The 24485-nt window shown below is 44.3% G+C and overlaps 1 protein-coding gene across 11 annotated transcripts in view; it reads left to right on the top strand.

The window, feature by feature from the left end:
- The window catches only part of TCF20 (transcription factor 20), a 209778-nt gene that overhangs the window by 155624 nt on the left and 29669 nt on the right, over nucleotides 1–24485 (top strand). For 9 of the 11 annotated variants that reach the window (XM_025192417.1, XM_025192414.1, XM_025192416.1 and 6 more), the window contains 2 exons: nucleotides 6709–6802; nucleotides 15920–15969. In XM_025192417.1, coding sequence (XP_025048202.1) covers nucleotides 6709–6802; nucleotides 15920–15969 — 144 coding nt within the window. Of the gene's footprint in view, nucleotides 1–6708; nucleotides 6803–15919; nucleotides 15970–19045; nucleotides 19174–24485 lie in introns of all 11 variants that reach the window. The other 2 variants (XM_025192422.1, XM_025192421.1) reach the window with 2 other exon arrangements.

Genomic DNA, 24485 nt, shown 5'->3' with positions numbered 1-24485 from the left:
CCTGTCCATCCTTTCTAACTCCTAGAAATAAAACTATAGGCAGGCCCTTTGTGCCCATTTTCATGATAAGGAAAAGAGTAGTAGTTGTAACAGCTCTCTTCCTCTTGACCATCACTGGCCTCACCGTGATCTTAAGCAAAATGCCATTTTCTCCAAACAGTGAGCCAAAAGAGGAAGACAGTTTATGGCTCTGCTTCCTCCTCTGGCAGCTTGGGATACTTCAGACTATAAAAACAAAAACATTGTACCTGCTCAAGTGGAGGGATGCGTTTTACATGCTCATGGCAGGATCCTTGTAATGTTGAACTGATTGTGAGAAGGACTTTGAACAGATTTCATGAAAGGGAAAGTATGTGCATGTGTGCGCCCCCTGTTATGATCACAGTAGCTTCCTGTAATTATAATGGAAGGAAATAGTACTTTCAGGATTTGAAATAAATATAATTAAATACCTGGTTCTGAAATCCTGAATGAAATGGTTCACAATTTGGGTGGTTTTGTAGTAGTTACCCTTCTGTCTGCACTCACAGACTGAGTATGACGTTCACTGGTGGACAATATGTGAGCTGGAGATAGAGCATCTCTATCTCTGACTACTACTTGCAGCTCTATTTGGCTTTAATATGTGTCATGACATCATTAGTTTAATTCAGGGGATAAAGTACCTCTGCTAGATCTCTCTGCCCCCCCTTCATCCTATTCTAGGTGAGATGTGTATGTTTTTGACCCTGTTTCAGTTGTGGGGGAGGGGCTGTTAACCAGTCATTACTGCTTTCTCAGCTCAAGCTAAGAGTTGGTTAGATGCCTGGAGATGATTACTGTTCATTGGCCCCTCCCCAGGGGTGTTCTCCAAGTACCAGTCTTCAGTTTTTCAAAGCAGTGAAGGTTAAGCAGGCTGCTTACTGAGTGAAAGGAATTTTCCTTCTCGGGAGAGACTGAGTGATCTCTCCTTGGCTAAGATGACATAATTCCTTTACAAGCAGCAACCAGGTTGATACCATCTGCTGGTGAATTAATATAGGTTGGGGTTTGGGTAAAAACAGGATCTCAAGAAGAAGGCATAATTCATGTCCTTATTTTTCTGTACAAGGTTCCATGATTTGGAAGACCCTAGAGTCTTGAGGTATGAAAACGTGTAAAGAGAGAGATCCTTTCAGCCTTATTCTATGAAAACAATTTCAAATAGAAAAATACACAGTACGAACAGCAGCTTTTGAGTGAATCTCAGGGCTGCAAAAGCAGTAGGTACTGTAGAGCTCGACTTAGTGGCACTGAAAGATGCAAGGATGCATAACTCATGGCTGCATTTTGTCTGTCCACGGCCAATTCTCTCACAAGCAAGAAAGTGATGGATGTATTTTACAATTGCAAAAGTAATAAAACCAGAATACAATCAAATCACGGTACCTCGTACAGAAAAATAAGGACATGAATTATGCCTTCTTGCAGTCCAGTTTTCACCCAGATCCCAACCTATATTCATTCACCAGCCGGTGGTATAAGCCTGGTTGCTGCTTATAAAGGAATTATACCATTCTTAGCCAAGGAGAAAGTACTCAGTCTCTCCTGGGAAGGGAAATTCCTTTTGCTCGGTAGGCAGCCTGCTTAACCTCTGCTTTGAAAAGCTGAAGACTGATATCTAGAATGTGGATGCCATTTGACTGGTATGTGATACAAGAATCTCTCAGAAATAAAGCGGAAAGCTTGTGGGTTATTTTATAGTTATAATTATGTGACTTCTACAGGTAATCAGCTTTATTCAGCCTCTTTCTGTCATATAAAGAAGGAAGAGGAGCTAGAAAGAAGTAAGGAGTAATGGGGTATGTGTATGTGGTTCCCTTAGCTTCCCTTGAAAGAAGCAGATGGTTAGGGGTCTCGGGAGGTAGAAGAAACGGGGCCATTAGACTGTCAGTGGGCTGTGAAAAGTTGCAGCATCTGTGAGAGTGGAGACTTGTTCAGCAGCAGGGGAGCCAGCAGTAGCAGCAGATGATCTCTGCCTCGAGCAGTCAGTGGGATTGCAGTCCAATCAGGGATTGCTGTTGAGGGAGTTGCTGTAGGTAACCTTGGTAATAATCCAGTTGGTCAGGCAGTCTGTAGAGGGAAGATAACGGGTTGATGCCTGTGCTCTGGTTTCCTAACTTTAATTATGTTTCTTACCAAGCCCAAGTCTCTTTATCTAGGCCAAACTAACAGTTATAATATGGAAAAGTTCTTGACCCATCCTGAGCTGGGCACTATCAGCATATTCAGCATTAGGGGAAAGACATTCTTTAAAATGCTTTTTCTGTTTGTGTGATATCACGACACTTTCAAAGGACTAGGATAGTCCAGGCTGCAGCTACATGTGGGACTGTTACAAAGCCCAAGTATTTTGAAAAGGGTGGCATGCAGACAGGTTAGTGTGTTTGGGGTTGGAATATTTTTCTTCATTTTATTTTTCCGCTGTTTTTTTGCTTTGCTTTTGCTTTGCTTTGTTTTTACAATTACACTGCACAGTGTATTCCTGGACACCATTTTTTTCTAGTTGCAGAAAACTTTTTATGGTGCTTCTCTGAATATTGGGTACCATATCTCTTCTGCTCTTCCTGACTCCGCTTTGTACAGAAAAGAACATTTTGGGAAAAGGTACAGGTTGGGATGCCTTTTTTTCTTGCTGCAGTGTAGTGGTGTTTCAAAGCACTAAGCAAGAGCTGGTTGAGGATGTATGCCTCAGAGGATTAAACTGGGCAGTCGGCTTCACTCAAGACTAGTCACCTTGAGCCCTGTCCTTTTAGAAGTGTTGGTTTTTATGGGCCATGCCCAAAAGACAGAATGAAGGATGGAGATAAAGAGCTATGATTCAGGACTTCATACGTGTCATGGTCGGATCTAGGACTAATGTCAGTACGTGCTATTCTTCTGGGTCAGCTTTACAAATGGGCTTTGGTTGCCCAATAGGGAAAGGCCTTTTCTCTGTTTGGAGTTTGGTTGTACACCCACAAGACGACGAATTGCATTAAAACTGGGCTGCAGATTTAAGCAGTCTGGTGTAAAATTAATGGTCTAGATCAGGAGTCAGCACCTATGGCTAGGGGTCTTCTTAAATTGCAGTTTCACAGAAACCACGAGATCTGGGATTGTCCTTGAAATTAAAAAATAAAAATGTTGGCTACTTGGTGGGAGGCAGTGGCCCTTGCTGCCGCTGTGGCACTGGCTGGCGGAGCAGCACAAAGGGCAGCCCTTCATTCTGGGGCCTCTCTGCCAATCAATGCCAAAAGGCAAGCCTGCGCAAAAGGCAGCCAGCAGTCAATATGGCAACCCTCCCTTTGTCCCTTCTTGCCTCTGGGGCCTCTCCGCCAATCAGCATCAAGGAATGGGGCTGCCAGAGCACATCTGCAAAATGCCTGCGGAATTTGCTGCTTATGCCATGACCAACCTGTGGAAATTCGTAAGTCTAACCGTGATTTAAGTAGACCCCTACCAATGGCTGAGCAGGTGGGGAAAGCAGCAGCAGCACTGCTGTGGGCAGTGGTGGGGAGCAACAGCTGCAGCAAACGTTGCATTCTTAGGGCTGAGCTCTTTTTGTGCACAAAAATGTTCCTGACCCCTGGTCTTGACTTTTTTTTACTTTGGAAATCTCGCTCTCGCTCTCATCTATATCTGTATCTATCTATAGGTAGATATAGATATCTATGTATGTCTTACAAAGTTCCTTCCAGCCCTAATGTTTATGACAGGCTTGTCCAACATGTGGGCCGCCATGCAGTCCGACAAGCCATTTTCTGTGGCTCGCGGTACTGCAATGGGAAAGGAAAGTAAACATGGTTTACTTTTGTTCCTGCCCCTTGTCCCTCCCCCAGCCCCTCAGCAGCTTCCTAATGGCTGCTGAAGGGCTGGGGAAAGAATAAGGTTCCCACACGCACCGCGTCAGCTTGACGTTGCTGCGGCGGTGCGTGTGGGAAGAGGAGTGCAGACCCGGCCCACCGCCTCCTGTCCCCAGCACCACATGGGGAAGCCACCGCTTCCTAGCCCGAGTGACTCACTGCTCCCTGCCCACAGGCAAGAGGCAGCCCGGCTTGGCCGCCTGGCCCTGGGTCCCTGGCGGAGGCGGAGCGGCGCGGGCAGGTGCCTCCTCCCACCGGGCTGTCAGCATTCGCCACACGGGGTGGCCCCAGGCTCGGGCAGAGCCTGCGCTCACTGTGCCCCGAGGAGCCACCTGGCTCCAGCTCCCTCCAGTGCGGCATGGCTATGCGGACCTGCAAAGGTGGTGCGACGGCCAGGCTCGCCCTCGTCGTCTGCCTCTGCTGCCTCCTGCCCAGCGGAGCGCCGCAGGTAGGGCCAGGCCGGGGCGGGAAGACCGTGTTTCCCCCGGGGCCGGGCCGGTGACTGTGGGAGCCTGAGGAGCAAGGGTTGTGGCCTGTGTTGCTCCGCTCTGCCTCAAATAATTGCCCACCCTGGTCTAGATCAGTGGTTCTCAACCTTTCTTGTACCAGGACCCATTTGTAAACATAGATGGTCAGTCCCAACCCAGTGTCCCTCACTGCTCATAGTTTCATAGTAGCTAAAGTCAGAAGGGACCTGAACAGATCATCTAGCCTGACCCCCTGCTACAGGCAGGAATGAATTCTGGGTTCACAAGACCCCAGACAGGTCATCGTCCAACCTCCTCTTGAATTTGCCCAGGTGGGGGTGAGGACCACCTCCCTGGGAAGTTGGTGTGTGGGGCATGGGGGGGCCCCAAGTAGCCCCTTGCAGGCTGGAACTCTGCCAGCCTACAAGAGAAAAGCCACAGTTATATGTTTTTCTCCTTTAAAGGAGAACCCGTTTTTAAAGTTTGCTCGTGACCCTTTCATATATTCTTCAGACCTACTTTTGGGTCACGACCCATGTTTTGAGAAATGCTGGCCTAGATCATGCCCAACCAGTGCTGTCCAACATTTTTTTTTAACACCTTCGTTGGTGGAGAGTCCACAACTTCCCTAGGCAGTCTGTTCCACTCCCTCGCTGTTCTAACCTCTGTGAACAGAGGGCTGGTACTGGAAATACAGCGAGGTTTTCAGGCTCTGTTCTGTGCTTTGTCAGTTAACACGTGGACAAAAAGAAAAGGGGAAGAGGTTTTCTCTTTAATTTCTACCTCCTCCCATTGGCAAGAAGCTGTTGGAAATGTCTTCCCAAGGTCTTGTTTGACTGGTGGCAGGATGCCTGCTGCCTCATGGGGTCCAGGTCAGGTACTGTTTTTATTGTTTTTAATTTGGATTTTAAACCACATTTCCAGACCCATTTCATGGTCACTTCCTGCAACATCATCGGTGTCAAAGGTCATATGACATCACTTCCTGATGTGATTCCACTTCCTGTGAGGTCTTTGAATATGGCTCCCCTGTCCACTGGGTGATAAAAAGTTCATGATCCAGCCCCACATTCAAAAAGGTTGGGAGACCCCTGGTCCATGACATATATATATGAGAGAGAGATATGAGATATATCTAAGACTACATCTATGCTATGGACTTTTCAAGTTCGTGATATATGCTTTCAGCCTTAAAGGACACCTAACCATACAGTGGTACCTTTTAATAAAGAGAGAAAACTTTAAGCCTGCAGAAACCAGCTTTTTTCAAGAACTTACAGTGGCTAATACTTTTGAGAAACATATTTTTGCTTTTACAAAGACAAGTTTGCTCTTTGACTGAATACACAGATGGCCTAATTCTCTGTAATCATTCAGAATGCAGTAAGTTGGTGAGCTGCTCTCACTCTGCTGCACTCTCATCCATCTGATACAATGATTAAATACTTCATCGACCAGTTGAGATAATAGGAATAAAGTAATGGAAGTGGAACACGGTCATCAGATAAGTCCTCCTATTTTGAAAATAAATGCACAAGCATCTTCCTAGCATGGAAAGCATTTCTTTTGGAGGCGTGCCATCTCAATGACAATGATGTATCTTCCACTGATGGCATCTCCTCCAGCACTAGGTAACCCTCTTTTGATCTCAGTCTGATAAAATGCACAGCTTGTCTTCTGTCATCTTGGAATGACCCGCTAGTGGGAATGAAGATTGTGTGGCCTGTGGATTTTTTTTAAATCCCCTAAATCAAAGGTTCCCGAACTGTGGTACATGCACCCCTGGGGGTATGCAAGACATCTCTGTGGGGGTTTGCGGGAGAAATTGTGTAATGGCAGATTTAATTTTCATCATCATCGGCATTTAAGGGGTTAAAATAGAAAATGTATGCTGGGAGGGGTACATGAGCAGCTGGTATCTCTGGAAGGGAGGGAGTATGCAATAAAAAAAAGTTTAGGAACCTCTCCCCTAATCCATTCTCTATTCTGCTACTGTTTCAAAGATATTGCAGATATACATGTTTTTATACTACAGTCCTGATCCTGAGGTCATCTTGGGGTACAGAGATATCTGGCCACAGGCTGGGTGCGAGGAATGTTGAAATTCTGTTTATTTGACTCCTACTAAGTTTTGCCCAATCACTTTAACAGTAGGAAAATGTTATTCAAATGACCTTATGTTGCCTTTGTCCATTAGATCTCACTTTGTGATGTGTGACAATGCAGTCAAAGTAGTACTTGTTTTGGGAGAAGGGGGTGGTTGATAAATATGAGAGCGATGTCTGAAAACCTTTTAGTATTGGTTGATGAAAATCTCCAGCAAAAAAAATGTAGGGACCCACCTGTTTGTTAATATTTCATTTTTCTATGCCTTTCAGAAATGTTCCCATTGCCAGGAGCCAGGAGCCACCTTAGGCTGCTACAACAAAGGCTGCTCTTTCCGATACCATTACCCATGTGCCATCGATGCAGGTAAGAACAGACAAGAGAAACTGTCTTACACTAGAAGAACATCTCACCCTGAACACTTTACAAATTGATATATGCTGAGTTTTCTTATCCACCATGAAAGTACAGTAACAATCCATGTGATGAAACAGGGCAGCTGGTGGAGTATACAGCAGCATTTTAGGAATAGGTTGGAACAAAGATTTAAAAAGAATCTGCTTGAAGCTGCAAAAAGAAGTTTAGGTTTCTAGAATGCAGCTACAAAAACTCGAATTTAGCCATGACATGGGAGATAAGCCCCTATTTACCTTGGAAAAATGTTTTTTTAGAAACTCTTAAGTAATCAGAACCCCTGATTTAACATGTTATTTAAAAGGCAGCCCTCCTTCAGCAGTACCATCTTTAGCACTGCAGTTGGTTCATGACCCAGTAACAACTTCAGCTGGGAAGTGTAATTCGTTAAGTTATCAGTGTCACATCCAGGCACATCTGTTCTGCCCCCTCCACCCGTGATGGTCTCTCATCCAAGCACTGACCGTATTCCCACCCCCCCCCTCTCCAGACAGTCCCCTGGACCTTCATGCGCCACTCCGTATACTTACCTGTGTCCAGTGTCTGGGGCTGCTCCCACGACCTGGTTCTATGCTGGTCACGTGCATCTGCCTGCCTCGCAGATGCACGTGCACCCACTGCCTCCAACCATCCCAAGCAGCTGCTTGCAGGCTGGAACACTGCCAGCCTGCAAGGGGAAACCCACACTTTCACAGGTTTTTCTGGGGACCTGCTCGTGACCCTTTCAGATATTCTTGCGACCCACTTTTGGGTCATGACCCACCAGTTGAGAAACACTGAGTTAGAGACCAGATTGAAGTTTGTCATCTTTTTCATACTAGCCCATTGTTTATGTCATGCACACGTGCTGTGTTGTCTTCCATTTTCCAAAATCTTTGAAATTTTGGATTGTTGATTTGTCACTTTCTAAAAGACTGTACAGCACTTTGCTAAGTGCAATAATAATGTTAAGTCATAAAATGCCGTTTACATTGCATTGGAATTGAGGGGTGTTTGCTCTGGAATTTGATACACTTGTACCACAGAGGAGGTGGGGTGCTGAGGATAATACGCACAAGTAACTGTTTAAAATATCATTATTACAACTGCAAAATCAAACATTCATAAATCTAGGAAATTCAAAAATCAAGACTGTTTGTGCAACCTTAATTTGGCCCATTTATAAATATGTAGTAGGTGACAGTCTGATTCTATGATCACACTGTTTTTTTCAACTGGACCCTAATCTTATTCACTACATGGAATTAATGACTCCCATTTAATGAGTGTCTTTTCAGTACTGTGTTTTATCTTCTCTGTTGAATGTGTTCCCCATACCTTATTTACTCCAAGCTGTTAAACAGTTCTATTTAAGAGCAGGGTTTTAATTTCCTCATGGGGTTTTTTGTGGTGCTCATCACTATAGTAGCCGGTGCTTCCCAGGTATTAATGAAATTATTTTTACAACATTCCTGTGAGACGAGAACAATCTCGTTTTGTGTTCATACAGTGTCTAGCGCAGTGGAGTCTTGGTTACTGATTAGGGCCCATACATGCTATACTAATACAAATAATAAACCTGTTCACAAATTTTGGGTGCTCAATTTGAGATGCCGGTGGCTTGAGCATGTTGAACATGACAGCATACTTTATTGTTTACAACATAACTTCCACTGATTTTTACCTGCGGGTTGTAAGTGCTTAGAATGTCTAAATCAGATTTCATTGTCTCAAATTGAGTAAGCAGAAGGTAAAACTAGTGACTGCATATGAAGAGCATCATATAGGAACTCTGGATCAGAGCCAGGGACAGAATGCAGTTCTCTAGGGCAACATTTTACTGCCATAAGACCCATCCTTTTTCTTCCTGTAGTTTTCTCCCTGCTCTAGCTTATGTAGCAGGTGAGGCAATTGTCCTTTAAACCAGGAGTAGTTTTTAGAGCATCCTTTTACTGCCTTAGTTTCTCCGTATCAGTCAGCTCTTACATGGGGAAAGCCCCCATCCACCCATTCCCAAAAAGCTTGGGGAAACTCCTCCCTCTGTGAAGTGTAGGTTACTGATCCCTGCTAGACAAGTCTTTTTTTTTTTTTCTTCTACAGGTGATTCACCCCCAGAGCAGGCCCATCCAATGCATCAAGTGAGGCAGGGGTTTTGTAAATTATATAATTAAAAGCTAGCTCATCCCCATGCACATATGCATTAGTATAAAATTGCAAAGGCACTTCTGACATACAAAAAACTAGAACTCGTGGTTCCAAAATGATACTTTTTATTAGACCAACTGGAAAATGGCAAGAAAATTGTCCTTTTCTGCAAGTTTTCGGGATCAAAGTCCCTTCGTCAGGCTCTGGGAAAAGTGTAGATGGTATGAGATGGTAAAAAGTCCCCATAGGTAGGAAATAAACTTCATTTTTGCACAGAGGGAGCTGAAGATGGAAGTCTGTCCCTCTGGTTCCATGTCACACAGATTCCTGGCTCATCAGAAGCTTCAAACCTTTTCACTCTACCACAGAGTCCCTCTCATTTGAAGTAGCAAAAAAATTGATAGCAGTAGTACATTGCTCTGTAGACTAGCAGTAGGAGAGGTAGACTGCTATGCCTGTGGATTTTCAGATGACAGCTGCAAGGAAATGGTGAACCATGAGAACCTTTATTTCTGTTGTAGGCTTACCAAACAAGTGTGATGTGGTAGATACAGGCTTTTCTTCTGTCCTTTCCTCTGCATCTTTGTCAGCTGTGGCCCCTTCTTGTTTCGTCTTCTGTGTGTCTGTTCCCAGGACTATTCATTTCCACTACTGAGTTCCAGGATCTTCAGCTACCAGTCTTGGTCTCCTCTCCTCAGACTTTTCAGGCCAATCCCAGTCTCATTGCACAGTAGAACCGTTTTTTCCTCTTCTCACTCCTTATTTGATGTTTCTTTCTCTGTCTTACCGTGGCCTCCAGTCATCAGCCCTGGTCACCATTCCTGTCCTGGACTGGCTCCCAGTTCCAGGCACCTTCTCTGGGCTCCTAATCAAATCACCTGTCCTGTCTCCAGCTCATTTTCCCAGTCCCTTTTGCCTTGACCATCTCAATTCTGCTTCTGTGGGGCTAATATATAATATACCCCACAGTTTTTTCTGTCCCCAGCCTCCTTGCCCATTTAGTCCCAGTTGCTCCTCCAACTCTTCATTTGATCCAAGTCTACCTCTGGCTGCTGGCTCCTGTTCCTCCTACCACCACTTACTCTGACCTTGGCCCCTCCTGTTCAGTCAATTACTGTTTGTGATTTGGTCCCAGTTTCCTCCATACTTCCAATTCCAGTGTACATCTAGCCAAGCCAGCTTCTCCTCCAAGTCTCTCCAGTCTGTGCCTTCCGGCCCCAACATGTTCTTCCTTGCACTCTCCCTTCCTTACTCTCCTGCGACTCTTGCCTTGTCTGTATTTGCATGAGGTGACTTGCTTATCCAGCCTGCCTGGACCCAGCAGGAAGGTTGCTGACAATTTCCTTGCTCTTGGTTCTGGTGCCTGGATTTGAGATCATCCATAGCAGCCTAGGGCTGCGGTAGCAGGGAAGCCTTGTGCAGCACCAGATTTGGGCATGTCAAGTGCAGATGATGGAATCTAGCTGCTAAACTCTCGAGAGGGTTCAGCTGAGTCTCTGAAAACTGACACTTCTTTCACTTCACTCCTCCCCCCACTCCCCCCCAATTGGGTGAATTTCATAGGGATGGCAAAGGCATGTCCTTCCAAAATTTCAGACCTCTGATTCAAAGCAAGGGAGAACTGTGGGTTTTCAGAGAAAAGGTGACTGGAATTTTTCAATATGAGCAAAACAGCATTTCCCCCAGCATTATCCTTGAAATGACTGGACCTTTTAGGTAAGAATTCTCTAAAAATGTCAGCACGAAGTACATACTTACATGAAAAATTTCATCCGAAAGTTTGGCAAAGGCTGTAAGTAACTGAAAATAGGGACTTAAAATGGGACGTGTCAGGCAAGCTTTATAATTAGCTCCACTTATATATAAAATAAAATAAACCAACAAAAGCCTTATTATATAGTAAGGCTTGATTTCCAGGTCTGCAGAAGTAGATTGCGTATGCTTCCTGGAGAAATGGATTGATGTTCTCTCTGGCAGCCTTCTTTTCTCAGTCTGTCATCTTTCTGTAAGCCCTTACATCAGCAATGCAGTTCAGTTGTCTGTCTTTCAGTGAGTCAGACTCTAAGAGAGATTCAGATGTTCTCTCAAGTTCCTTGAGCCGTGCAAGGAATTCCCTGGGGTACTAGATTCAGTTGAAGCCATTCCCTCCCATTACCAAGGATGAAACCAAACCACCGTGCATTTTTAACAAAACTAGGGCAAGGAACATGAGCGTCCACTCTGAGTAACCTCCCCAAAGCTCTGTATTATCAATTACAGGGGCTCACAGATGTATAAAATGCATACAGCTCCATTATAAAAATATATACAAAGTGTGTTAAAACTAGACTTCCCCGTCATTCATAACCGTGTTAGTACTAATTATATTTTGAACTTCTTCTTTTCAGGGCCCAGGTACATTGCAGATAAGCAACTAGAACAGGAACCTAGTGATTGTCATCCACGCTAATATACTGGAAGATTCTAGGGGTTTTTTTGTTTGTTCAGTTGCTTCTCCTTTGACTCCCATCCTGATAGCTCACTAGGGTTCAGTGGCACTAAACACAGGAGTTATAATGTTCTGTGCTCCATACTGAAATACGTGCGCTGGTTAGCCTTGAAAAAAACATGTTTTGTACCAGTCTTCATAGATTTCATAGACATTAGGGCTGGAAGGGACCTCAGAGGACCAGAGTCCAGCCCCCTGCCCAGGGGGCAGGAAGTCAGCTGGAGTCATAGGATCCCAGCAAGATAAGCATCCAAATTTCTCTTGAAGGTGTTCAATATAGGTGCATGAACCACTTCCGATGGCACACTATTCCAGACCTTGGGGGCTCAGATAGTGAAGAAATTCTTCCTTATGTCCAGCCTGAAATGGTCTTGCTGGAGTTTATAACCGTTCAACCTTGTCATCTCTTGGGGCGCTCTGGTGAACAATCATTCCCCCAGATCCTGGTGAACACCCCTGATAAACTTATAGGTGGCCATCAAATTGCCCCTGAGCCTGCGCTTTTCCAGGCTAAAGAGTCCCATAGCTCTCAGCCTGTCGTCGTAAGGTCTGCTTTCCTGACCTCTGATCATGCGCGTGGCTCTTCTCTGGACTCTCTCAAGCTTCTCCACATCCTTTTTGAATTGAGGAGCCCAAAACTGCATGCAGTACTCCAGCTGTGGCCTCACCAAGGCCAAGTACAACAGGAGAATGACATCCTGGGATTGCTTTGAGAAGCATCTATGGATGCAAGCCAGCGTTTTGCTTGCTTTACTGCCTGCAGCATCACATTGAAGGCTCATATTCATCTTGTGGTCAATCATGACCCCCAAGTCCCTTTCATCTGTAGTGCTAACCAGCGTAGCACTGCCGACCCTATAAGGATGCTGCAGGTTTTTCCTCCCAAGGTGAAGAACCTTGCATTTTTCAGTGTTAAACACCATCAGGTTCTCGTCCGCCCATTTCTTGAGCCTGCCAAGGTCAGCCTGGATCGCCTCCTGTCCTCAGGGGTGGATGCTCTACCCCTTAACAAATTAGCTTGTTAGCTGTTAAAAAATATGCTGTTCATAAGCCTTCACTCTGGACATACGTATGGATATCCTAATTTAGTGGTTCCCAAATGTTTTGGACCAGTGGACCAGTCAGCCTTCAGATTTCCCCTGGACCACTGTTTACCCTTGACATGAGACTTCTTTGAACTGTTCTTTATACCCTTTACTTGGGAAAGGGGGCTCCATTCCTCCCAAACACCCCCAAAAAACATCCTTTCCCAATGTTTGTCTTCTCACTTGCTGGTTGATGCACCTGGCACGAGATTATTTGAAAGTGGGGGTGGAAGAGGTTGAGGAGGAGCATGCCACCTACTTGTGCCCCTTCGAGCACAGGGCCTACTGTGATCTGTGGATTACCGTATTTTCTCACATATAGCTCGCACACTGATATAACCCGCACCTATGTATAACCCGCGGAAAATTGTATTTTCGGAAAGTAGTCCGTGTATAGACCGCAACCATGTATTCCCCACACCTGATAGTGTTGGTACCGGGGGCGATTTTAAGCCTATTAAGCCTGAGAGGTGCTGTGCCATGAACGAACAAATTTCACCGTTGTGCTAGCGTGCACTGCAAGTGGTATAAAGTTAAAACTGATGGTTATTTTCAAACGGGTAACAATGCCCCAAGAAAAGATCCCAAATGGAATTGCAGATATTTGCAATAAGAAAGGGTGGATGAACGAGGATATAATGAAAGAATGGAGAGAACACTGTTTTCGAATATGGCAAGGCGGGTGGTGCAGCTATAGCACTTGTATCATCATCGTCCAGTATGTCGTATAACCTGGAAATACTATTCCAACAATTATTAATGCGCTTATTAACTTCTGCTACACTTGTTTTTGCATAAATGGCTCTGCATAGCCTGCATCCTTGTATAGCCTACACCCATCCGTCAAGTTTGTAAAAACTTATAAGCCGCGGACTATATGCGAGAAAATACGGTACTTAACATTGTTTTATGGATCCCAAGTGAAAACCACTGCCCTAATATCTTTCTTCTAATCTCCTTTCATACAAAATATTTTTGTCAGCATGGGAGATCCTTGTGCACAAAAACTGCAGTGTTGTTCACTTGTAAAAGAGTGACAGTTGAATGGTGCTGCTTAAATAGTTTGTGTGGAGATGTCTGTGGTTAACATTTTATCTTTGCTCTGCTTTCTGTCCAAATTTATAAAAAGCCACTGATGTCTCTGAGAGAACTTAGTCCTTGGAGCATCTCCATAGAAACTGGACTTTTGTTTCTTAAGATTTTTGCATCCACTCCTCCTACTTGTTCTCCATCCCCTGGAATCTCAGATCCTGGTCTTTACATCAGTTTTCAAGACAACATTTTTATTGTATGATATGTCAAAGGATTTTGACCCTGAATAGGGAAAAATATAGTTTAAAAATATATTAAACTCTTAGGGCATAGAAGCCCGCTCTCCTTGCAGATAGCACAGGAGTGATGGATAATAGGAAGGAGGTGGGGAGAGAAGAAGTGACAAAAAAAGTATATGATGAAGCAATAATTTTTCCTTGACTCCTCCATTTAGGGGAAAAACAGTCCAAACAAATGAGATCCCTTCCCCTCTCTTTCCTGAACTGGCAAAACTTTGTCTGATGGTCTCTCTGCCTGAAGTTACCTCTAAGGACTGACTAAAGCTTCCTTGCCTGTACTATAGGCAGTAGTGACCAGCAGTTTTTGCCATCTTACGCATATTTTGTTGCTTTTGTCAAATGCTGATAATACCTCTCCAGTTCTCAGTGAGACAGGCTTCCTTATCCCTTAAAACACATAAGCAAAGTTGGCATTAATGGATAACTATATTGGCATTTTCAGTAAATATTGCCAATTTTAGTAAAAATCTAAGGTCAGTTCTTCTAACTCCAGCAATTGTTCAAATCGGGTGTGAGGCATTTTGACAGGAGGTGGTCTCTGGCTGCTTGCCCCCCGATCCATATGCAGTCCCTGCTTTGGGCATACATGGAACATTTAATCTGTCAGCAGTGCTAAATTCCTAACACAAGAAAAAAGGTAGTGTTTGCTTTGTAATGTTTTATATTTTGTTCTGGTGTTATGATACTGTACAGTCATAATTCATGGTGGAAATCCCACCTTTATAATAAGAGAGCACAATTTTTACTAATGCTGTATTTGGAATTGTTGCCCTTAGGAAGATTAAGGGTTTTACTTCAGGTGACTTTAGCAAAGAGTAGTAACGTAGCCTATTGCATGCTGCTTCCCTTTGATTCAGGCCAGAGGCACTGATGTTGCAACAGAAGTATTTCATACCAGCAAGAGAAGCTGTGCCAAAGCTTGGGTGTCTAGAAAGCTTTTCCCTCAAGCCTTAGTTGCAGTCTCCTGCTGCCTGCTAAACTCTTCTAGCAGATTGGAACAGCAGGGAACTCTGGTTATGCAACATACTTAAGTGGGTTTTAAATTAACACATTTTATTTACCATCATGCTGCTTGCCAGTATTTGGGGAGGCTGGAGAAGATGAGAGGTCATAAAGTGCCTTGGTGAATTCTCTGCTACCAGAAAATGCAGGGGCTGGGTAACACCAGATTAGGGAGGTGGTGGTCTTCTGTGTTTGCCCATGGGTGGGAGAGGGGGAGGATGCCTAAGAGATGCAACTGAATTCCCAAGGAGGATAGCCCAACACTACTTCTTAATGGAAAGATGGGATTCTTGAAATCCTTCACTAGAAATCAAGGGCTCTGAAGTTTGCACAACCTGTTACCTTCAGCATACTTTTTATGTGGTTGCAGCTCTTAAGATTCTAAGAAAAGTTAATTTAGCACCCTTTAGCATTGCTAAATTCACTCATACAAAAACTATGAGAAATGAGGGTTTTTTTAACAGATGAAAACTATACAGACGTGAAATGTGGAGGCAGATCCGAGAGCAGTATGAGTGACCAGACTATTAAGCCTGGTGTCTGTAAAAGTGATTAACAGCTTTTGGGCTGGGAATAAGTCACCCCCTTCTTCCCCCCGCAACACCCCTTACTCTTCCTCCTCCCCATGCTAGTGACAGATGCCTTTGGACAGGAATGAGAGGCACAAAGAAGGAATCATCTGTTAAGATCAGATGAGTGTGCCTGGCTTTTCCCATGTTTGTATTTCTAAAAGTTGGAATCCATGAAGGGAGGAGAAATATATACCTCTGTACTGATGATTCTTGTTCTTTACACAACAGTGAGGAGATTGGCAAGATTTGGTCTTCACATATCGAAGACTGTAAGAATAATACCACTCAGGTCTCTTGGTAACTTTATTTACCAAAACATTCTTGTGGAAAACTTGACAAGATAGTTCTGTAAAAGATCTTTGAATCCAAATGTATCTGGAAGGCATGGTTAATACACATGACATCATGGAGGATGCATTTTTTTTTTTTTAAAGTACTAAATCAAATTGCTATCTCTTCTCCTGTAGATTGTTTACTAAACGAAGAGAACTTCTCAGTGAGGTGCCCGAAGCACAAGGTAAGAAGAACCCTTTTCCTCAGTGGCCCCATTCTGTGCTGCCCTCTGGTGGGGGCTGCATCTCGTTTTTGTCTTTTAAATGAATAATTGTATATCTAGATAGCTTTAAACAATATTTCTGTAGTTCAGAGGGATGTATTCTGGGGACAGACACCTCCATAGATGAAGATAGAGAATTAAGGAGATATGCATATTTCCAGATGTTCCCTAAACTCTTGGAGGCTCTTTAGAAAATCCAGCTTCATAAGTAATGCGCTACTCCTGCTGGAATGCTATGTTAAAACTTTCTGTTCAAGGTTTTTTCTAAAACTTAGATGCAGGAAGGAAGGGAGAAAGGAAAGTGGCTGACAGAAAGGGTTTCATCACTTTGGAAGAAGGACCAACCAGAGATAGAAAGAGCTTAGTCCTCCTTTAGTGAGAGCTAGCAGGCTGAATACCTGGTAACTCAGCTGATTCTGTTTCCTCCTCATATCCTCAGTACAAGTTTCTGAAGTATCTGTCTATGAGACAGCAGAATTTCTGTCACTTGTGTAAGTAGGTGATCAAAATGTCAGGTGGAATTGCTTTTTTCTTACTCAGCTAGTAAGAAACCATTTAAAAATTGTGAGAGAGTATAGATGGTACAACTGGGAAATTAGGTGGCAGAAGGAGAAGGATTTTGCTCTTTTGTATCTGCAGGAGGATATATAGTCTCCATTCAGGTACAGTACGTGTTAGGAGCTTCCTCCTTGTGTGCCTGTGGTTAGAGTGACATCTGCTGGTAATTTGTATTTTTACAGGAGGCAGGGATTACTGATAATTTATCTGTAAAAGAGATTTATATTCTTATGCAGTGTTTTTTTGTTGTTGTTGTTACTGTGGTGGTGGTTGTGTTACCCCAGTAGGAATATATATATTCACTTTAGTTTTGAAAACGTAGGGGGAATGTTGGTGTTTGCTTTTCACGTTAAATATGTAGCCCCTAGCTAGCCTAGAATCCTCAGACGGGGATTTCCAGACAGAGAGCCATGGACCAGCTTCTTTTCCAAACCTTTTGTTTTAAGAAAAATATTTTTTGTCCTTTCAGTTGTGGAGATTTATGCTTCTTGTACACTTTCAGGGTTAAGCTGACATATGACTACCTACCTGAATTTGCAGGCAGCCTGAAACAGTAGTTTAAAGGTACAGTTTGTTCCAGCAGCTGGAAAAAACTACAGGAATGCTGTCTTTTGCCAAACTCTTGACATTTGATTAGTGCGACTAGAAAGGATCAATACATGAGGACTACCCTTTATTGCTGCCCACTAAAACAAACATGCTATGAGGGGAAAAATCTTACAGCTTTTCATCAATCAGTTAGGTTCAAGTAGTGCTGCTGTATTAGTATTAGCTGTTAGAACAAGGAAGTTATACCAGGAAAACACAGTTGTCTTATGACTAGAGCTCAGCCTGTTGTACAAGCCATTTGAGAACATACAAGTTTTGTTATCTGGTAAGCTTTGGAGGGGAAAAGGGTGCCAGCAGCATTAAAAAGAGGTACTTGATGAAGCTATTAAAGCTGTGAACTTTACTGAAAGTCCACTGCACATCTTTTCCCTATTTTATGAGGACAGGAGAGGGGGAGGTATTCATGAGCTTCTGTTTCACACCTAAGTTTGTTGGCTTTCATATAATAAAGTTGGAGATGCTTATTTGATCTCAGTGAAAATAAAAGGATTTTCTTCACTTAAATGTGGTTTAGCCTTTGCATGAGACTTCACTGACTTGTTATTGGTTTATTCTGAATGCTTTTTTAGGGGAGAATAACACCATCCTGCTCTTACATATTGCTAATTGGGCAGAGGTTCTCAGCTAGATTTGGAGCCATTCCAGGCTCCATCCAAGCATGTTGAATATCACTCTAGTAAGATAATGCATGGAATAAATTAAAATATGACTTTGCAACAGACAAAAGTGTGAAAGTTGAGCCATTGGAGAAGGAAAGGGGCTTCCAGTCAGATAATTTAAAAAACCCCTGTGTTTTTAACATGTCAGTAGCTAACTAACATCTGACACCTCAGCTCTTCAATTCAGGTGTGAGAGCTAACTTGATAAATCCTTTGAAAGAACCAGTAGGTCCTTTAGAACAGGGGTAGGCAACCCCCAGCACATGTGCCAGAGCATGGCATACAGAGGCATTTTGCTTGGCTTGCATGCCTTGGGGAAGATGGCAGGGGAGCTACAAGGGACCCAATCCTTGTTGTGGCAGTGCAGCCTCTTCCCTGTCATCTGCCTTGACATGCACACACAGCCAGCAATGAAGCAGGGCAGGGGTCTGCAGACCCTGGTGCAGCTGCTTGCAACCTTGCTGCTGCCTTCTGTGAGCAGCCTGGGCTCCATGGTGGGTAGCAGGAGTCTGCCCAGAGCACTGGCTGACTGTGGCAGGTAGCCAGGAGGCTGCAAGCATCTTCACCAAGGTCTGTGGAGCATCAGTCTAGCTTGTTGCTGGCAGCAGGTGCACGCACACCTTGGGGCAGATTGCAGGGAAGTGGCCAGGGCTATGCTGCCACAACAAGGATTGGGCCCCTTGCAGACCCCCCTCTTCCCTTTCCTCCTTCCCCCCCCCCGGCACACCAACATCTTACAAGTAAAGGTTGCAGATGATTGTGGCATTCTGCCCAAAAACATTGCCAACCCCTGCTTTAGAAGAATTGGGGAAGGACAAGCTCAGTATTCCATATTTCTAAGGTTGAATGACTGGCAGGAGAGGGAACCCGCAGACCTCTTGTGTAAATCCTAAAGGAGGAGAAAGAGATGTGTGCTCAGAGTTTATGACAGACAGACAGACACAACCTTTGTAGGTCACCTTCAAGTGCTATTAAGTTCTTGCTCTACTCTTTGTTGTTAAATTCTATGGTTTTTCTTTCTTTTTAAAATCAAAACATTCTTGCAAAATGCTGACTTCTGTTGCAGGGAAAATCCTGTCTGAAAATCTGTGCGTGTCATTCCAGTACTGACTTCTCTCTCTGTCTCATTTTTCTGTGTGCCTCTTCCCCTACCCTTGTCTTTTGCTCTCCCTCATCTCCCTTCTCCTTCTCTTGGCTTGCTGGTTTGTCAGCCCCTCCCTCCTTGCTCTCTTCCCTCCTTGCAGAACAAGATGGTGAAAGGCAGCCTCAGCACAGAGCAGTCGGAGCGGGGGTGAGGGGGGAAGTGTGTTCCTGGGAATGGAAATAAAAGCAAGCACAGGTGAGTTGGGGAGAACTTCCTGTTCCCCCATGTCCTTCCTCCCTTCTGTGGGAGAAGTGGATATTGCTTGTGCCCCTTTGGAGGTTGTAATTGGATTTTATTTAGTTTTTGTTCCTCTTTTTGCTTTAGGTTAGTGGTTTCATTTTGCATTTACTGGTAAATGGCAAAGTTGCCCTCTTATTTGCTGGTTTTTGCCCAATTGCTGTATTCATTGAAACCACCACCTGAGGTCTCCACTCATTTTATCTTCCTGTGTAGAAGCTAGCACATTATTCTTTATCATTCTTTTGGGACTTAATAGTAAATTACCTGAAAAGCTCATAGAGGTCTAGATTTCCATGTTATTAAACCTTTTACTGAGCTGGGAGGGGGCCAATTGAATTTTGTTTGTTTGAAGGTGATTATTATAAGTTTTGCAGGCCTCTGGACTGCAGGATGCCTTTGAGAAAATTGGGGTAAGAAGTGACCCTTCCTATGGGCCTGTTACTCCTCCCCTTTTCCCTCCCCTTCCCCCCAGGCACTGTCCTCTTCCTTTCAAACAGACCGGAGCTAAAGATGGTAGAGCTGTATCTGTTTGGCCCTGTAGCCATGAATCTGCCATGCATACTATGTCTGTCATTACCATTGTTGATTACACAGAGCAGTTGAAAAATCCACTTCCTTGTACCCTGGATCTCCAAAGTATTCACTTAATTACCTCAAAATCTGAAAATCTTTCTCAGATCCACCTGACAGCTAGATGACCTAAATGAAATGAACGTTTGGTCTCCAATCATGTTCTTTGAAACAAGCGTGTTCTAAGCTACCACCCTATTGGTACTAATTGGCTCTCTTGATCTCAGCTTGTTCATTTCTTACAGATTGGGTTGCCTTTGTGTCCCTTTCCTACAATTTTGCAGGTGTGAGTTACTCTTTCACTTCTATTACCTCATCTAATGAGAACTCTGTCCCCCATCTCCCTGCTTCTCAGCAACTTCCTCTTTCAATCTTACCTTAAAACCTTGCTTTGTTTCTCCAACTGAGTTACTGTGAAGTGTTTTTTGTGGTATTTTCTATGAAGGAAGTGAGATTTACCAAATGTTATGTTTTTTTTATGAAAAAATAGCAAATAACTAGTGTTTGGTATGAACACTTTTTATACAGTGACTGGCTTGGTTTAGCTCAGTTCTGTTATGCAATTTCTTGTTTTAGGTACATTCTTGTGTATACTTGGATTTTCATTAAAGCAAAGTTACCCACTCAGCCAAGATTAGCTATCCATATCCTTTGTATAATTCTTTTTGTAAATAAAATTGAAAAATCTTAATGATCACACTGAACTTTTCCATGTCCTAAAATGTGTAAATGACTGTGTGGCTCATAATGTGAGGTGTTGCAATACTAGTCAGAGTGTTGTGTCTGTTTTAATTGTCTAATGTTAGGGAAGACATGGAGCTGGTTCTCTGTAATCGTGGCTGAACACTTATAACAACTAGGAGTCAGTGAGCATAAACATGCTATGATGTTCAGGTTTCGTTCAGGTTTATTTTCTGCACAGATTTCCAACACTAACCCCATCTCCAAGTTTAGTCTCAGTTTCATACTTATACCATTGCAAGTTTCACAAGGTCAAGGGCCTGTCGATTTGAATTTGTGAAGTGCTTTGTTCAGCTCTAGAGCTCAGAGTATCATTTTATTCTCTTCCCTAACCTCCTTTTAAAAGATAAGTAAGCAGTGAGTCCAGGGTATTTGTCTTTGCTTGTGACAGGCTGTTCTTAGGTGAGGTGAGAGGGTTTGGTTATGAGGAAGAAGAGAGAAGTTCTTCTGTCACTGTCTTTCCTTCCAGCCCTACCTTGCTCCTGGGCTCTTCTGCTCCCCACTGGAAGTGGTAGGTGTTGCATCTCAGTTATCTATCCTGTCATTGTGCAATACAGGTCATCACGATGTGTGACAAATAACCAAAGTAATCGGGATCCGTTGCTTATGGGGGACTTGGGATGGAAGCCCCTACCTAGGCTGTGTATGGGGCACTGGGGGGGAGGGGGGGGCGGGAAATGCCCTGTGCCCATTCTGCCTCTGGGTAGCATCCCCATTTAATTAATGCAGCCCTCCTTGCACAAATCATGTCCATTTGCACATAGTTAATGTTGGCTGTCCATTCTTCCCTTCCCTCATGCAGTTAAATTGGCCATCTCACTTGCAACCGATGCAACTCCGCTAGTCTGTAATGGGCTGCTCGCGACTTCTTCAGACTTCTCACAAGGGAAGATCTTCACGTTCCTCCCATCCTGGTGACAAGTTTGTTCTTTGTGGAAGTTAGAACGGCCCCAGAGTTTGTCTAGCTGTGCTTGTGGGGCTGTTCGTGCCTTTGACATCCACAGTACGCTCCATTACACGCTGTGGAAGGGGGAAGAAATAGATTCTCATAGACCTCAGTATGCCTGCTAAGGATTCTGCAGCATCAGAATCAGAAGTGGTGCACAGAGGCCAGATGGAAGGAGGGGGAGAGAGGGTCATAGGATCTAGTCAACAGGCTCAGTATAAAAAGCCTACTATGAAAGTATAGAGTAATATGGACTTGGGGACATCTTAACACTGACAATAATTTGACAGTCCTGTGGAGGAAAGGAATGGGGATACAAAGTGAAAAGTTTACCAGTGCTCTTCCAGAAGTGGAGTGTCTTTGTCATTTTTCCACCTTTTTTCTGCCCCAGCAACTTCTTGTTTGGAAATATTGTGCCGCTTCTTTTTTTCTTAAGGAGGTTGTCTCATAAATTTGTCCCCTTTTTACCCTGGTTTTGTGCCCCCAAATGAAAGCTTACCAGGGTCTGGACACCCTTTTTTCAAGGGAAGCTTGCTGCATAAATGTGGTATTAATGAAACTTCATGGAAATTCTGTAACTGTCCTCTGGTAATAGAAAAGCTGTCCTGTTGCTGTTTTGGTGGGGGAATGCAGTGTGAAGTTGACTTTCAGGGTAGGAATAGGCTGTGGGAGGTATCCTTTTGCTTTTGTTTTGCTCTGTTCATTTCTTGGCCCAGCAGGGTAAGAGGAGCCCTTCCCTTTGGTTCTCTGGATCAGTTCCAGGCAAGTCAGTGGATTGTGTCTCTCTGTTTGCAGCTCGTCTCTTCCTGAGCCAGTTGCCCCTAGAACTTTTGGATCAGTTCCAGATATGGAGAGTAAATGTGTGCGATTGAGCCTGGTGCTCTGGATCTTTGCCAGGAAGAGAGTGGGATTGTATGTGGTGAGCCTGTTTCCTCCCTGAGCCAGTGCCTAATGCTCTGGATTGATTCCAAGCATGGGCAAGCTGCAGTTGTACAGAAGCCAGAGAGAGGCAGCAGCATGTCCTTGCCACTCCTTCAGTAAGGGCTCACAGTTGCACAGTAATGAATACCAACAGAGATCAGCTGCCTGAGCTGTCTAGGAACCTTCCTCCCTGTTTTGTGATACTGTCTATGTGGAAATGTCTGGCTTTGTTTTAATTTTTACATGCTTGTATCATGTCTTTTGACTTGGTGTGGAAATTGTAGCAGCAACAGTTTTTTTTTCGTGGGAGGCCCTAGTGATACTAACTGCAGTACATGTGCAGCTGATATTGTGGGGTTTGTTTTGACACGAGTTCACCAACTGGGGAGAGGAGGGAGGGATATATAAACCATATATGAGTGACAGCAAAGGACTCACTCCCAATAAATAAATCAGTCTTGGATCTCAGATGAGCTATAGGAGGAAGAACAATATATAGGGTTGCCCATTTTTTGGCAGTGGCAGTTTGTCAAGGGAGGCTGAAGTAATTAAAAGAAAATAAACAGAAAATATCCAGCTTTGACTCCTTTTTGCTCAGCCTTTAGCCAGAAGTTTTAATAAGGTTAGGATATTTGTTTGTACGACTCCTTGAGGGGTATAGTTAAATTTAAAAAAATTTAGAGAGGAATTGCTATATCAGACTTCTTACTTTAAGATGCCTTAATTCTGCTCCTCACCCTAACCTTGTCCCTGAAGGTGAGCAAACTGGGAACAACAGAAATAAGTTTTAGTTTTACAGAAAAAGTACTTATTTTCTATAGTAGCGGTTCTCAACCTTCTAAGACTTGAGACACCCCCACGGAAAATGCCAGCTTAGTTTTTCACTTGCTTTTTTTTTTTTTTTTTTTTACTACTGAGAAATAATACTACAATTCTTCTGTTGCAAAGGACTTGGACCAGGGCAGGTCAGAATTTTTTTTTAATACTGTGTATTCCTATTTGAAATCTCCGGGTTTGTCTTGTGAATCATGTTTGTACACCTAACTGTGCCATGGCACCCTGATTGACAGTGATTGCTCACATCATGAAATTGGTAATGGGATACAAACCTATAAACTTTGCCATACGTTCTGTTGAAAGGGTGAGTTGATATTCAGTGAACGTTGTAACTGATCTGCATGAAATGTGTTGGGGAGTTTCAGTCCAGTTCTAATGGGCAGGTACCACATGACAGAAGCTACCATTATACTTTATTTTATTCGGGCTCTTTTTATAGCCAGGTTTAGTTTACAAGCTAAGAACTATTGGTGCACCAATAAAGATTTTTTTGGCTGATTGTTAACTAGTTATATCAGCCGATACCAATCTGGTAGCTGATACTCAGCCTGGCCTCTTGGAGAGCAGCGTCCAACTGGTAAGTCTGTAGGGAGAAGGGACATGGGCAGATCGAGGCCCCCGTGGTGAGGGAGGGAATGGGGTTGGGGCTGGGGCAGGGACAGGTGCTTCCCAGCCAGGGTGGGGCACAGGATGCAGGGGGGGCGCCCCCCTGCCACTGTATGCACCCCTGGTGGAGGCATGGGGGCCATGTGCTCCCTGGATTTGTGCATGGGCTTGGGGCCAGGGGCTGTGCTGACCTTTTCCTGGGGGCTGGGGCTGTGCTCAGGGTGGGTGGCCGTGGCGGTGGGAGGGGTGGCTATGGCAAATTTTGGGGTGGCTGTAGCCCACCCCGTAGCCCCCCTTCCTAGCACTGCTGCTGCCTCCCACCCTGTCCCTGCCCAGCCTGAGAACAGCCCTGGCCCAGCCCCTTGCTGGGAAGAAGCTAGTGCAGCCCCTAGCCCCAAGCATGCAGGAGGCAGCCTGTCCTTGCCCCGTGCACAAATCCCAGGGGCACATGCCCCACATGCCTCCCCCGGGGATGTGCAGAGTGGCAGGGAGTCGCTCCTCCTTTTCCCCATGCTCACTGGATGAGCTGCCTGGAGCTCCATTCCCCACCCCACCGCATCTGGGCAGCGCCTGCCCCATCCCCATTCTCTCCCTCGCTGTGGGGGCCTTGGCCCCAGGCACCTTCCTCTTCTCTTCCCCCCCCCCC

Source organism: Alligator sinensis, unplaced genomic scaffold (assembly GCF_000455745.1).
Source record: "Alligator sinensis unplaced genomic scaffold, ASM45574v1 scaffold1081_1, whole genome shotgun sequence".
NCBI lineage: Eukaryota > Metazoa > Chordata > Crocodylia > Alligatoridae > Alligator > Alligator sinensis.
This window is presented reverse-complemented; position numbering and strand designations above follow the sequence as displayed.